At 36.9% G+C, this 16,491-nt stretch overlaps 1 protein-coding gene across 1 annotated transcript in view; it reads left to right on the top strand.

The window, feature by feature from the left end:
• The first annotated feature begins 681 nt into the window (after positions 1-681).
• The window catches only part of LOC113044735 (cell surface A33 antigen-like), a 37,970-nt gene continuing 22,160 nt past the window's right edge, over positions 682-16,491 (top strand). Inside the window, exons 1-3 of the mRNA XM_026204913.1 lie at positions 682-688; positions 3,632-3,829; positions 5,405-5,562. Coding sequence (XP_026060698.1) covers positions 682-688; positions 3,632-3,829; positions 5,405-5,562 — 363 coding nt within the window. The remainder of the gene's footprint in view (positions 689-3,631; positions 3,830-5,404; positions 5,563-16,491) is intronic.

Here is a 16,491-nt window from a genome sequence, read left to right as displayed (position 1 = left end):
CCCAGTTCATCAGGTGTATTTACAAGCTCAATGTGAACACTTTTTACCTGTTGGAATCTCATAACTACGGTAATTACGACGTGACTTGAACGCATGTGAAGGTCCTCGAGCCGGGATTCGAACTCGGGACGCTGTGGCGCAGTATGAAAGACTATAAGCACTGACTGATATAGTTTAGCTTTGTTAAATCATTTATGATTTTAGAGTGAGTTTAAAAGTTTAAGGACACGCCACAACAAAGATTATATTTTAGTTACTTTTCAGAAATGTTTTTTATTTTTTTATTTTTTTGTATGTAGCATTCATTTTCAATTTACAATAAATGAAAGAAACGAATGGAAGAATGGACATTCCTGTCATCTTCTTTACTCTCATTCCGAAGCACATTCCAGCTCATCATTACTCATGAGGACGAGAGACGCTCCTTAATGAAGTAAATGTGCTTCACTGAGGGCCGTGCAGATCCACATCACCCAGAGACAGACGTGAGACACAGTAAGCACTTCATCAGCATGCATCTCAGTGAATCTGACACGGCTCGAGGACACGCTCATTACAGCCTCCATCATCACCAATCAACTCTAATCAAAGACCTCCATCAGCCAATCAGCGCTGAGCGGTCAGGACTCACAGCAGGTCACTCGGGTCAATCTACTCTAGAGCGAGAGGAGAGCAGAAGTGATGCCAGGTGAGAGTTTCTAGAGACGGATCCAGAACTCCAGCATCATGAATGACACGCATCTTCACTGATGCACCTGATCCAGAAACCATTAACCCTAACTCTAACCCTAACCCTAACCCTAACCCTAGTCTCGGCTCAGTTCAGAAGGGAAAGATTCAGGATCTTCAAAGAGAAGCAAGTGATGAAATGCAACTGACACACATATAATCATCAGAACATAAAACAACCGTTTTTACTGTAGTGTTTCAGGGACGTCTGTCTAAATTAGAGCGATGTAAACATGGACGCCCTCATCCTCAAAAACGACATTAAATGTGGCTCTGAGGTGAATTATTGTCTCCTTAGGACTTCAAACATCACAATTCAAGAGACATTTAAAACAAGCTGTTGTGTTAAGGTTCTGATCTGGAGTCAGTCTAACCCTCTTCTCCTCCATCTCTCTGACAGAGATTCCTGTGTCTCTGTGTCTGAATGAAGGAAAGGTCTTGAGTTGAGCAGCTGATGTTCTCCGAGATCTGAGATGAATCCCGAGACCTGTTTCTCTCTGCACTGCCACAGAAACACACTTCAGGGCTCTGTGGAGGATCAACACTTCTTTCTGGGACAGCGTGTGAATGTCAATCTTTAACTATTCATTTATTTGGTTATTATAAGACAATAGAACACTTTATCTTGATTCAGGTAATATAAAGGTAAAATACTATTAATACTATAATATATTATGATCCAGGTGTTTTACAGATATTGACACGTGTGTAAATGTGATTTCTGATCTTCAGCATGTCTCAGATGGAACAATCATTTAATTATCCAGCAGAGGACACCACTGCACATGAATGATGCAAATCAGCTGCTCAGTGGTGATTGGTCACATTGTGACATCACTGATAATCACTAGATCAAGCCATTGTGGTTGAGAGTCTGTAGGTTTTGTGTTCCTCTGTATGTGTGTGTGTGTGTGTGTGTGTGTGTGTGAATGAGTTTGAGTGTAACAGTGTGAAAGTGTGACCAAACGTCCCCACAAGTATTGAAAAAACGGATATATTTGACACTGTGGGGGCCGGACTGCTGTTCTCACGAGAGAAAAAAAAAAACTAAAAATGACATGGGTATGACACAGGTATTACAAGGAGAGGGAGACTTATGAGGACATAACCCATGTCCCCATTTTTCAAAACACTTATAAATCATACAGAATGAGTTTTTTTTGAGAAAGTAAAAATGCACAAAGTTTCCTGTGAGGGTTAGGGTTAGGTGTAGGGTTGGTGAAGGGACATAGAATATACAGTTTCTACAGAATAAACACCATTACACCTATGGGATGAACACACTTTACACAAAAACAAACGTGTGTGTGTGAGTGTGTGTGTGTGTGTGTTTGTGTGTTGTCACTTCCTCATCATAATGCTCTTGTCAAACCAGTTTATCTGGATCAGTGTGTGTTTGTCAGTCTATAACTGAATAAAATGGTAAGAAACGAGTTTTCAAGAATTCCCAATCAACCCTGACACTGCTTCCACTTGATTCAGACATCACTTGATTGATCTGGGTTTTGCTCCTCATAAGTTAAGTCAAGTCACCTTTATTTATATAGCGCTTTAAACAAAATACATTGCGTCAAAGCACTGAACAACATTCATTAGGAAAACAGTGTCTCAATAATGCAAAATGATAGTTAAAGGCAGTTCATCATTGAATTCAGTGATGTCATCTCTGTTCAGTTAAATAGTGTCTGTGCATTTATTTGCAATCAAGTCAATGATATCGCTGTAGATGAAGTGACCCCAACTAAGCAAGCCAGAGGCGACAGCGGCAAGGAACCGAAACTCCATCGGTGACAGAATGGAGAAAAAAACCTTGGGAGAAACCAGGCTCAGTTGGGGTCAGTTCTCCTCTGACCAGACGAAACCAGTAGTTCAATTCCAGACTGCAGCAAAGTCAGATTGTGCAGAAGAATCATCTGTTTCCTGTGGTCTTGTCCTGGTGCTCCTCTGAGACAAGGTCTTTACAGGGGATCTGTATCTGGGCTCTAGTTGTCCTGGTCTCCGCTGTCTTTCAGGGCAGTAGAGGTCCTTTCTAGGTGCTGATCCACCATCTGGTCTGGATACGTACTGGATCCGGGTGACTGCAGTGACCCTCTGATCTGGATACAGACTGGATCTGGTGGCTACGGTGACCTCGGAATAAGAGAGAAACAGACTAATATTAGCGTAGATGCCATTCTTCTAATGATGTAGCAAGTACATCGGGTGTTATGTGAAGTGTTTCCGGTTCCGGTTTACCTAATTAATGCAGCCTAAAAATCCTTTAACGGATTTGGATATTAAAAGCATTTTAGTATGTTATGTGTAAGCCAGGTTAAAGAGATTGGTCTTTAATCTAGATTTAAACTGCAAGAGTGTGTCTGCCTCCCGAACAATGTTAGGTAGGTTATTCCAGAGTTTAGGCGCCAAATAGGAAAAGGATCTGCCGCCCGCAGTTGATTTTGATATTCTAGGTATTATCAAATTGCCTGAGTTTTGAGAACGTAGCGGACGTAGAGGAGTATAATGTAAAAGGAGCTCATTCAAATACTGAGGTGCTAAACCATTCAGGGCTTTATAAGAAATAAGCAATATTTTAAAATCTATACGATGTTTGATAGGGAGCCAGTGCAGTGTGGACAGGACCGGGCTAATATGGTCATACTTCCTGGTTCTAGTAAGAACTCTTGCTGCTGCATTTTGGACTAGCTGTAGTTTGTTTACCAAGCGTGCAGAACAACCACCCAATAAAGCATTACAATAGTCTAACCTTGAAGTCATAAATGCATGGATTAACATTTCTGCATTTGACATTGAGAGCATAGGCCGTAATTAAGATATATTTTTTGAGATGGAAAAATGCAGTTTTACAATAAGCAGAACACAGACTCATGTGACTGTGGTCTCTGTGTGGTTTCTTAAACAGGAAACTGTGAGACACGAGAGCAACAGGGATTTGACCTCAGACGGGGCATTGCTCTTCATTTCCTGGATCTCATTGGCTCAGAGAGTGAGTTTCAGTGTCTTCAGCACATTCAGTTCCCTTCATACCGGAGACGCTGCTGGACGCTCACAGAGATGGCAGGAACACTGGGAATATTTGGCATCTGTCTGCTCTTTGCTGGTAAGTAAGCTTTAATCTGTGTGAATGTGAATGTGTGTGTTCCTCTTCCTTTGTAGGTGAAAAGGAAGAGGAATTTCTCTTTCTATCCATGACTGTATACCCATTACTTAAAAAAAAAAAAAAGGAAAAATCTCGGAAACCCTCAATTTGTTGTTTCCCTCTCAAACGTGATTGGATTTTGCAGGTTCAGAGGTGTGTCAGAACATTGCTATATTGCCTTCTTTGCTGGTTTGGGTTTATTGATTTGATCGATGAAGAAAACAGAGAAACTCACATGTACACACAATATCTTTTCTGACATTACACATTAATGTAAGCTGGGCATTTGCTTTGATGTTTTGAGTATGCAGTGTGTTTAACACAGTCAGGTTCAAATGTGGGTGCAAAAAATCCATTAAAACTCTAGCAGCGTTGCCATTGTGCTTTTGCCTTGTGGGCAAGTGAGAATATTAAATAAAGCAAAATGTTAAAAAGATGAAAATTACCTGATTTTACTTTCAGTTCCTTTTAGATTCTCCAAGGCATTAACATTTTTCTTAACTCCATGTAGGACGTTTCTGTACATAAATGTAAGCACTGTGGCAGTAGTAATGCAATATTTAGAAAATGTACTCTTGTACTTGATACTCAAGTACTTTTAAAAACAAGTACTTTAGTACTTTTCCTTAAGTAGACATCTGACTGTAGTACTTTTATTTGTACTTGAGTAAAATTTAGCAAGGGATATCTGTATTTTTACTCAAGTGATGAAGCTGTGTACTCTGTCCGTCTCTGCCAGGAAGCACTTTCTGAGTTCTCTGGGTCACTTCAAACGCTTCTGAACAGACAAGTTCAGAATGAATGGAACTAATGAAATATTTCTTACACACTAACGTCACAGACAGTAGTTTTCCACCGGAGTCTCAGTTATGGGATGGTAATCCTGTAGTTTTGGCTGTAGGCCGTGTCACAGCGACGGCTCCGAGCCAACGCCCCAAACACAGATCACTAATCTCACTCCCAGAACTCCATTAACTCAAAACATTTGAGCAGTAAAATATATGTAATTCATAGATATTTTCATCATTATTGTTTACAAATCTGTGCATGTTTTCTGATGGTAAGAGTACAGGTTAAAGTTTTCTGAAAGAAGTCTTCTGCTCCGCATGACTGCATTTATTTGATCAAAAATGCTGTAAAAACTGTGAAATATTATTATAATTTAAGATAGCTGTTTTCTATGTGAATATCTTTTAAAGTGTAATTATTCCTGCAATCAAATATGTATTTTCAGCATCATTCCTCCAGTCTTCAGTGTCACATGATCTTCAGAAATTATTGTAATCTGCTGATTAGGTGCTTAAGAAACATTTCTGATTGCTTCCTTTCAATTAATCAAATAATCATATTATCCTTAAAGTAATCTATCACATCTATTTACCAAAGTATATTTCACATAAGTTTACCAGTATATTTTCACAATTTTCCTTTTTTTCTTTGATCAAATAAATGCAGCCTTGGTGAGCAGAAGAGACTTATTTTTAAAACATTTAAACATTCATAAAGTGCTTTATATTCAAATGTTTTGTGTTTCAGGGGTTCACATAACTTCAGGCATGACTGTAAACATCCCAAATCAAGTATATAAGGTTGCGAGGGGTGATAAAGCGGTGATTCCCTGTGTTTTCACACCGAGTACATCCATCACAGCCATAACATGGACGGCAGATCCGGACAACAAGGATGATCCAGAGGTAATAAAACAGACACATTCATCACGGTAATCATTCAGTACAGAAGAATCCCTAACTAACACCACTGGTGCTGGCACATATATCCCTGACATCCACTAAAAACCAAGAAATTCAAGGCGCGTATCCACTGTATCATCTCTTAATGACTTCTTTACTTCAGCTTGGCCTCAGCGCCAGTCAAACGAGCTTCAGTAGAACAACAGTGAACTACGGTCTGACGAGATGTTGTTAGGCTTCATGTCAGTAAAACACACTTTCCTCTGCTTTTACCGTGCTCACACTCACACTCTTTATCTCTTCATCATAAATAAATCTAACAAGAAACTGTGAACATACAATGCAGTTCTGTCGTCATTTGATGAGTGTACATTGAATCTGTTCATCTGTTCAGTAATCCTCCCTGACTGCGGGTGTCGCTGTTGGACAGTGTTTTCTCTAATTCCTGCTGGCCTTGCTGTAGCTGATCTTAGCTCTGTGTTTCTTTTTTTTTATCTTGCTATCGCTCTCTGTTGTTAAAGTGATAAAATATAACTTAATTCACACCATATTTCTGACATTATCGATCAGTCTTATCAGATTAATTTAGATCATTCACTTTTATTTTAGTGAGTAATGGCTTCTCCTGCTATTGTTATTTGTACCTCTTGCCACATGTACAGTTTATCTATCTCTGTCGCTGATGAGGGATTCACATGTGATAAATGCAGGGAAATAGTTAGGCTGACAGAGAAGATTTCAGAATTAGAGACACGCATCCAAACTTTAATTGAGGACAGTAAGAATGTTAGGGCTCTAGATACGGCTTTGGATGCGTCTAGCTCAGGGATTCCTGTACATTGTCCGGTTCCAGCAGAGTCCCTGCAGCAGGGCAACTGGGTGACGGTGAGGCAGCGTAGTCGTGGGTCAAAACACCGCTCTTCTGTTCCGATCAAAACATTAAACAGGTTCTCCCCACTCAGTGATGCACCCACTGAGAAACCTGATGAAAGTGCTCTAGTTATTGGTGATTCTATTGTACGGAACGTGAATATAGAGACACCAGCCACCATAGTCAAATGTTTACCGGGAGCCAGAGCGCCTGACATCTTGGCAAATTTAAAAGTGCTGGCTAATGCTAAACGTAAATACAGTTATTCATGCCGGCGCTAATGATGTTCGACTTCGCCAGTCGGAGATCACTAAAAATAACCTTAAAGAGGTGTGTGAAGTTGCAAGCACGATGTCCGACACTGTAATATGCTCTGGTCCCCTCCCTGCTTACCGTGGTGATGAGATGCATAGCAGATTGTCATCACTCAATGGCTGGATGTCTAAGTGGTGCCCACAGAATAACATAGGTTATATAGACAATTGGACGAGCTTTCCCATTGACTTTGCATTCATTTTGGCGTCACTTTGACAGCGAATAACTTTACATCTGAGGCATTTAAAGACTCCGTTTGTCCATTATTTATTTCTAAAGATACACGACAATGTATAAAGGGCTCCATTACCTTTTATGTTACATTATGGCCCCGTAGAAACAGTTTTTGTAAAAACAATTGCGTCATAACCATTCGACTCTCTGTCGCATTACCGTACAGACAGGAGGAGAAGCTCGCAGGCAATTAACTTAATATGGCGTACTGGCATTACATTTTAAAATACTATACAAAATAATTAATCAGAATACTTACTCCTGCTCACTCACGACAAAGAACTCCCCGCTCAAGCTCGCCGTCTCTGCAAGATTAACGATGGCAGTTTGCACGCACAGCTACTAGAAGATTTACATCTGTCAGACAGGTTGCTGACGTCATCAAGCTTCGTTTGAGTCTGCGCGTCAGAAACGGAAGTGCTAAAAACCGCTAAAAATGGGCTTCACTTGTCTCAATTGAGTTCCAATGGGGTCGCTGTGTCCATTTCTTTTACTGTCTATGGTTGCTGCGCGTTGTACACAAACAAACATGGAACAATACATTTATTAATCCGTGTTAATGTTAGCACTCAATGTTTGTTCATGTTTTTGTTGCTGTTACGTGATGTAGTGGTGTTTGACTACACTGTTAAAAATCGCTGTAAAAAAACGGCCAAATTTCGACAGTAAAATACTGTTTTTCATTTAAACAGTGCATTCTGGGTAATATTCATCGTTTTCGAGAAGTACACTGTAAAAATTTTTGCCGTTAAATAACAGTAATTTTCTGGCAGCAGGGGTGCCAGTAAAGTACTGTTAATTTACAGCTCTTAACCATTAATTTACCACTCTTATTTTTTAACAGTATTTTACCGTAAATTCTACCATGGAAATTAACTCTACTCCCACTGCTTCAAACAGTTCGAGTTTTTAAACTAGCATTCCTACGATGTTAGTACTATGAACTTATTTCATTTGAGTCCACTGAGAAGGAATATTTCTTACACTTAATGTGCAGTAATAAAGTAACTAAATACATGACTTTTACTCAAATCACTGCAGCTCATTGTCAGCTATAGCACACATGTATGTGCTGAAGTACTTAACACAGAGATCATCACTGTATCAGCGACTCCACATTTACTGCCTTTATATAAAGCAGCAGAAAACCAGAATTTGTGGCTCATCATTGACTGAAGCACCGGCTCTACTCTACAGCACAATGGTGAACAACAAAACTACATTAAACGATCTGTCTTGTGCAAACACACATTAATACAGTCAAGTTCAGTATTTACTCTCATTATCAGTGTATGACTTTGCCTAATTTTTTTTCTATGGATGTTCACAAATATTTTAGTTAAATTAACTTATTTTTCATTTGGTAAATCTGACGTTTACATTTTACAGTATATTACTGTTTTTCCTTGACTTGACGGCAAAAAACTGTAGAAAAACACTTTTTTTTGCTGGCAACCATTAATTTACGGCAAGAAACAGTAGAAAAACAGTTATTTACTGGCAGCAGGGGTGCCAGTAAATAACTGTTTTTTTACAGTTTGTTTCCTGTAAATTAATTACAGTTTATTACTGTTAAATTATGTTTCATTCTGTTTTTTCTTCATCTTAAATCTTTAACCCTTTAAACCCCACAAGAAAATCCTCAGTTTTAAATGAACACTTATAATGTGTGCACACTACAGAGTGTTAGAGTAACACTGAATCAGTGAAGTTAATGAGATAATTCGGTGATTAATTGATGATTGAGCATTAGTGATAAACACCTGCAGAATCACTGAAGCAAAGAGAAACACAAGAACTACAAATGACTTCAGCCACAGCCTTAGATGAAATCAACTGAATAAAAGAATACATCAAATCTCTCAAGATCTGATTAAACAACTACTAAAACAGCTTCACCAGATTCACATTACTAACCAGACTGACTTTATTTCTGTCAGATGTCTACAGAAGAACTTATGGAGAGTTAAATAGGTTTAGGTGTTTTTTTCACTACCATGATGGAGATCAGTGTTTACTTTAGTTGGGCTCTTGAACGTGACTTTTCAACAACTAAGGTTTTTTTTTTTTTTTCATGCTGTAACAATGCGCCTTTGGAACCTGTTATAGCAAAACAAAAGTACACAGAAGAAAAAAAATCTGATATTGTTGTTTATAGATTGACAAGAACAAATACTATTATTTCTGATCTAATCCCGTGTCTCTTCTCTTATTGAATATTGATACCACAGCATGAGAAGGAACACTGCTGAGCCATAAGTTATGAAAGACTGTTAAGAAAATGTCACTCATAATAAATAAAAAAAAACCTTTGCTGAAGTTTAGACAGAAACATCAAGAATCAGCGTATGAATCACAACAATGGTGACAATCCACAAAATAAATGAACAGATCAGTTCTGAACATCACAACACATGCTACTAAAACTTAAAACAAATGCAAAATTATAAGCACATAAGAATTCAAGAAAATAAGTGAACAATTCAGGGGCATAATTTATTCATGCCGCAATGCATGCTGGGAATCATGGATGAGTTTTATCCTGTGCTGGTACCCAGCATGCATTGCATCATGAACCTTTTGATTGTCACCATTGTTGAGATTCATATGCTGATTGTTGATTTCTCTCTTTGAGTGTTGTGGGGACTGCTGCCCGAAATACTTTTTAACTAAACTAGTCGTTAAATCCATAAATACTGGTTATCTCACTACTTTTCAATCTTACAAAATTGAAGTGTCATTCACTCAAATATTTCAACACCAAATTAATATTTGATTATTACAGCAACACTTTAAGTCAGTCTAGAAGATCATGCCTGTTAGAAACAACCATAATCACTTGACTATCAAAATTAATACTGCTGTAACAGATGCATCATAAAGATACAAATACAGCAATAAAACAAAATGTAAAGTGTAAAAGTCAATGGTCAGGAGCCCATCTAAAGCAAACACTGATCTCCACAATGGTGACGCTAAACGAAACAGTAACATTATCATCTAAATCTCTTTAATTCTCAATAACATCTTTTGATCTCTGTTCTCTGATCTGACAGAAATAATGTCAGTCTGGTTAGTAATGTGTGAAGTTGGTGAAGCTGTTTGTTGATCGTTTAAATCTTCAGTTGATTTCATCTAAGGCTGTGGCTGAAGTCAGTTGTATTTCATGTGTTTGTCTTGTTATGTTTTTTTTTCTTCAGTGATTCTACTCATTAACAGCAGCTGTTGATCATTGTCTGAATTCACTCATTAGTGTTCATTCTCTCTGTCAGGTGGACTATATTAGTAAACTCATGTAGGGAATAGTGAATGAGGGTGTAGGGTGTGATTTGAAACACAGCCGCTGAGTGTCGACTTTGAACGTTGTTATTTTACGATATATAGCAGCAGGCTACACTCACTGTTAAAAATCGCTGTAAAAAAACGGCCAAATTTCGACAGTAAAATACTGTTTTTCATTTAAACAGTGCATTCTGGGTAATATTAATCGTTTTCGAGAAGTAGCCTGCTGCTATATATCGTAAAATAACAAAGTTCAAATTCGACACTCAGCGGCTGTGTTTCAAATCACACCCTACACCCTCATTCACTATTCCCTACATGAGTTTACTAATATAGTCCACCTGACAGAGAGAATGAACACTAATGAGTGAATTCAGACAATGATCAACAGCTGCTGTTAATGAGTAGAATCACTGAAGAAAAAAAAACATAACAAGACAAACACATGAAATACAACTGACTTCAGCCACAGCCTTAGATGAAATCAACTGAAGATTTAAACGATCAACAAACAGCTTCACCAACTTCACACATTACTAACCGGACTGACTTTATTTCTATCAGATCAGAGATCAGAGATCAAAAAATCTTATTGAGAATTACAGAGATTTAGATGATAATGTTACTGTTTCGTTTAGCGTCACCATTGTGGAGATCAGTGTTTGCTTTAGTTGGGCTCCTGACCATTGACTTTTGTACTTCAACTTTTGTTTCATTGTTATATTTGTATCTTTATGATACATCTGTTACAGCAATATTAATCTTCATGGTCAAGTGACTATGACGGTTTCTGTCAGGAATGATCTACTAGACTGACTTATTGCTATAATAGTCAATTCATAATTTGGTGTTGAATTATATGAGTGAATAACACTTTTCTTTTGTTTGTTTTTTCAATTTTATAAGATTGAACGGTAATGTGATTATCTGGATATGGATTTAATGAAATTTTGAGCTTTAAATATTTTGGGCAGCAGTCCTCACAACACTGAAAGAGAGACATCAACAATCAGCATATTAATCTCAACAATGGTGACAATCAAAAGGTTCATGATGCAATGCATGCTGGGTACCAGCACAGGATAAAACTCATCCATGACTCCCAGCATGCATTGGGGCATGAATAAATTATGCCCCTGAATTGTTCACTTATTTTCTTGAATTCTTATGTGCTTATAATTTTGCATTTGTTTTAAGTTTTAGTAGCATGTGTTGTGATGTTCAGAACTGATCTGTTCATTTATTTTGTGGATTGTCACCATTGTTGTGATTCATACGCTGATTCTTGATGTTTCTGTCTAAATTTCAGCAAAGGTTTTTTTTTTTTTTATTATGAGTGAAATTTTCTTAACAGTCTTTTATAACTTATGGCTCAGAAGTGTTCATTCTTATGCTGTAATATCAATATTCAATAAGAGAAGAGACACGGGATTAGATCAGAAATAATAGTGTTTGTTCTTGTCAATATATAAACAACAATATCAGATTTTTTTTTCTTCTGTGTACTTTTGTTTTGCTATAACAAGTTCCAAAGACGCATTGTTAAAGCATGTTAAAAAAAAAACTTAGTTGTTGAAAAGTCATGTTCAAGAGCCCAACTAAAGTAAACACTGATCTCCATCATGGTAGTGAAAAAAACACCTAAACCTATTTAACTCTCCATAAGTTCTTCTGTAGACATCTGACAGAAATAAAGTCAGTCTGGTTAGTAATGTGAATCTGGTGAAGCTGTTTTAATAGTTGTTTAATCAGATCTTGAGAGATTTGATGTATTCTTTTATTCAGTTGATTTCATCTAAGGCTGTGGCTGAAGTCATTTGTAGATCTTGTGTTTCTCTTTCCTTCAGTGATTCTGCAGGTGTTTATACTAATGCTCAATCATCAATTAATCACCGAATTATCTCATTAACTTCACTGATTCAGTGTTACTCTAACACTCTGTAGTGTGCACACATTATAAGTGTTCATTTAAAACTGAGGATTTTCTTGTGGGGTTTAAAGGGTTAAAGATTTAAGATGAAGAAAAAACAGCATGAAACATTATTTAACAGTAATAAACTGTAATTAATTTACAGGAAACAAACTGTAGAAAAACAGTTATTTACTGGCGCCCCTGCTGCCAGTAAAAAACTGTTTTTCAACTGTTTCTTGCCGTAAATTAATGGTTGCCAGCAAAAAAAGTGTTTTTCTACAGTTTGTTGCCGTTAAGTCAAGGAAAAACAGTAATATACTGTAAAATGTAAACGTCAGATTTACCAAATGAAAAAAAAAGTTAATTTAACTAAAATATTTGTGAACATCCATCGAAAAAAAAACTAGGCAAAGTCATACACTGATAATGAGAGTAAATACTGAACTTGACTGTATTAATGTGTGTTTGCACAAGAGAAATAGTTTAATGTAGTTTTGTTGTTCACCATTGTGCTGGAGAGTAGAGCCTTTGCTTCAGTCAATGATGAGCCACAAATTCTGGTTTTCTGCTGCTTTATATAAAGGCAGTAAATGTGGAGTCGCTGATACAGTGATGATGTCTGTGTTAAGTACTTCAGCACATACATGTGTAATACAGCTGACAATGAGCTGCAGTGATTTGAGTAAAAGTCATGTATTTAGTTACTTTATTACTGCACATTAAGTGTAAGAAATAATCCTTCTCAGTGGACTCAAATGAAATAAGTTCATAGTACTAACATCGTAGGAATGCTAGTTTAAAAACTCGAACTGTTTGAAGCAGTGGGAGTGGAGTTAATTTCCATGGTAGAATTTACGGTAAAATACTGTTAAAAAATAAGAGCTGTAAATTAATGGTTAAGAGCTGTAAATTAACAGTTCTTTACTGGCGCCCCTGCTGCCAGAAAATTACTGTTATTTAACGGCAAAATTTTTTACAGTGCTGTTAAAAATCGCTGTAAAAAAACGGCCAAATTTCGACAGTAAAATACTGTTTTTCATTTAAACAGTGCATTCTGGGTAATATTCATCGTTTTCGAGAAGTAGCCTGCTGCTATATATCGTAAAATAACAACGTTCAAAGTCGACACTCAGCGGCTGTGTTTCAAATCACACCCTACTCCCTCATTCACTATTCCCTACATGAGTTTACTAATATAGTCCACCTGACAGAGAGAATGAACACTAATGAGTGAATTCAGACAATGATCAACAGCTGCTGTTAATGAGTAGAATCACTGAAGAAAAAAAACATAACAAGACAAACACATGAAATACAACTGACTTCAGCCACAGCCTTAGATGAAATCAACTGAAGATTTAAACGATCAACAAACAGCTTCACCAACTTCACACATTACTAACCAGACTGACATTATTTCTGTCAGATCAGAGAACAGAGATCAAAAGATCTTATTGAGAATTAAAGAGATTTAGATGATAATGTTACTGTTTCGTTTAGCGTCACCATTGTGGAGATCAGTGTTTGCTTTAGATGGGCTCCTGACCATTGACTTTTACACTTTACATTTTGTTTTATTGCTGTATTTGTATCTTTATGATGCATCTGTTACAGCAGTATTAATTTTGATAGTCAAGTGATTATGGTTGTTTCTAACAGGCATGATCTTCTAGACTGACTTAAAGTGTTGCTGTAATAATCAAATATTAATTTGGTGTTGAAATATTTGAGTGAATGACACTTCAATTTTGTAAGATTGAAAAGTAGTGAGATAACCAGTATTTATGGATTTAACGACTAGTTTTAGTTAAAAAGTATTTCGGGCAGCAGTCCCCACAACACTCAAAGAGAGAAATCAACAATCAGCATATGAATCTCAACAATGGTGACAATCAAAAGGTTCATGATGCAATGCATGCTGGGTACCAGCACAGGATAAAACTCATCCATGATTCCCAGCATGCATTGCGGCATGAATAAATTATGCCCCTGAATTGTTCACTTATTTTCTTGAATTCTTATGTGCTTATAATTTTGCATTTGTTTTAAGTTTTAGTAGCATGTGTTGTGATGTTCAGAACTGATCTGTTCATTTATTTTGTGGATTGTCACCATTGTTGTGATTCATACGCTGATTCTTGATGTTTCTGTCTAAACTTCAGCAAAGGTTTTTTTTTATTTATTATGAGTGACATTTTCTTAACAGTCTTTCATAACTTATGGCTCAGCAGTGTTCCTTCTCATGCTGTGGTATCAATATTCAATAAGAGAAGAGACACGGGATTAGATCAGAAATAACAGTATTTGTTCTTGTCAATCTATAAACAACAATATCAGATTTTTTTCTTCTGTGTACTTTTGTTTTGCTATAACAGGTTCCAAAGGCGCATTGTTACAGCATGAAAAAAAAAAAAAAAAACCTTAGTTGTTGAAAAGTCACGTTCAAGAGCCCAACTAAAGTAAACACTGATCTCCATCATGGTAGTGAAAAAAACACCTAAACCTATTTAACTCTCCATAAGTTCTTCTGTAGACATCTGACAGAAATAAAGTCAGTCTGGTTAGTAATGTGAATCTGGTGAAGCTGTTTTAGTAGTTGTTTAATCAGATCTTGAGAGATTTGATGTATTCTTTTATTCAGTTGATTTCATCTAAGGCTGTGGCTGAAGTCATTTGTAGTTCTTGTGTTTCTCTTTGCTTCAGTGATTCTGCAGGTGTTTATCACTAATGCTCAATCATCAATTAATCACCGAATTATCTCATTAACTTCACTGATTCAGTGTTACTCTAACACTCTGTAGTGTGCACACATTATAAGTGTTCATTTAAAACTGAGGATTTTCTTCTGGGGTTTAAAGGGTTAAAGATTTAAGATGAAGAAAAAACAGAATGAAACATAATTTAACAGTAATAAACTGTAATTAATTTACAGGAAACAAACTGTAAAAAAACAGTTATTTACTGGCACCCCTGCTGCCAGTAAATAACTGTTTTTCTACTGTTTCTTGCCGTAAATTAATGGTTGCCAGCAAAAAAAAGTGTTTTTCTACAGTTTTTTGCCGTCAAGTCAAGGAAAAACAGTAATATACTGTAAAATGTAAACGTCAGATTTACCAAATGAAAAATAAGTTAATTTAACTAAAATATTTGTGAACATCCATAGAAAAAAAATTAGGCAAAGTCATACACTGATAATGAGAGTAAATACTGAACTTGACTGTATTAATGTGTGTTTGCACAAGACAGATCGTTTAATGTAGTTTTGTTGTTCACCATTGTGCTGGAGAGTAGAGCCGGTGCTTCAGTCAATGATGAGCCACAAATTCTGATTTTCTGCTGCTTTATATAAAGGCAGTAAATGTGGAGTCGCTGATACAGTGATGATCTCTGTGTTAAGAGCTTCAGCACATACATGTGTGCTATAGCTGACAATGAGCTGCAGTGATTTGAGTAAAAGTCATGTATTTAGTTACTTTATTACTGCACATTAAGTGTAAGAAATATTCCTTCTCAGTGGACTCAAATGAAATAAGTTCATAGTACTAACATCGTAGGAATGCTAGTTTAAAAACTCGAACTGTTTGAAGCAGTGGGAGTGGAGTTAATTTCCATGGTAGAATTTACGGTAAAAATACTGTTAAAAAATAAGAGTGGTAAATTAATGGTTAAGAGCTGTAAATTAACAGTACTTTACTGGCACCCCTGCTGCCAGAAAATTACTGTTATTTAACGGCAAAATTTTTTACAGTGTTTATAGTTTCCACTACATTACAAACATTACAAACCATCAACTTTTAACCATTAAAACAACTAAAATATTTTTTCCTGTTGTGTGTTTTGGGACATATTCTATTTTAACAAGCCGCCAACAGAAGGCAACCAATTACCAGTGCAGTCCAACAGGGTCCATTACGGTTTCCATTAAAACCATTACTATTCCCAATATAACCAGTGAAACCATTACAAATTCTGTGATTGTTTCTATTGTTGTTTTTTTACAGCAGGGATGGAGCTGTGTTAATGTTTTGTGACTGATTGTATGGTTTTTATCCAGATTAACGTCGCTGTTTACTTCTCTGGCGGGAATAAAACTAGGATATACAATAAATATAAAGGCCGGGCAAACCTAGTGGTGAATATGGGGAAAGGAACAGCCAACCTGGAGCTCCTGAGCGTCACCAACGCAGACACACGGGACTATGAATGCAAAGTTTGGGATCCGGACAATGAGGAAGACCGTTTGTCTGACAAGGCCAATCTCATGGTCCTGGGTAAGAGACACCACCATCCACTCACCCTTCAGAGAGATGCTTCTGAA

Source organism: Carassius auratus, chromosome 26 (assembly GCF_003368295.1).
Source record: "Carassius auratus strain Wakin chromosome 26, ASM336829v1, whole genome shotgun sequence".
Classification (NCBI taxonomy): domain Eukaryota; kingdom Metazoa; phylum Chordata; class Actinopteri; order Cypriniformes; family Cyprinidae; genus Carassius; species Carassius auratus.
Note: the sequence above shows the minus strand (reverse complement) of the source record. Positions and strands in the feature narration are given on the sequence as shown.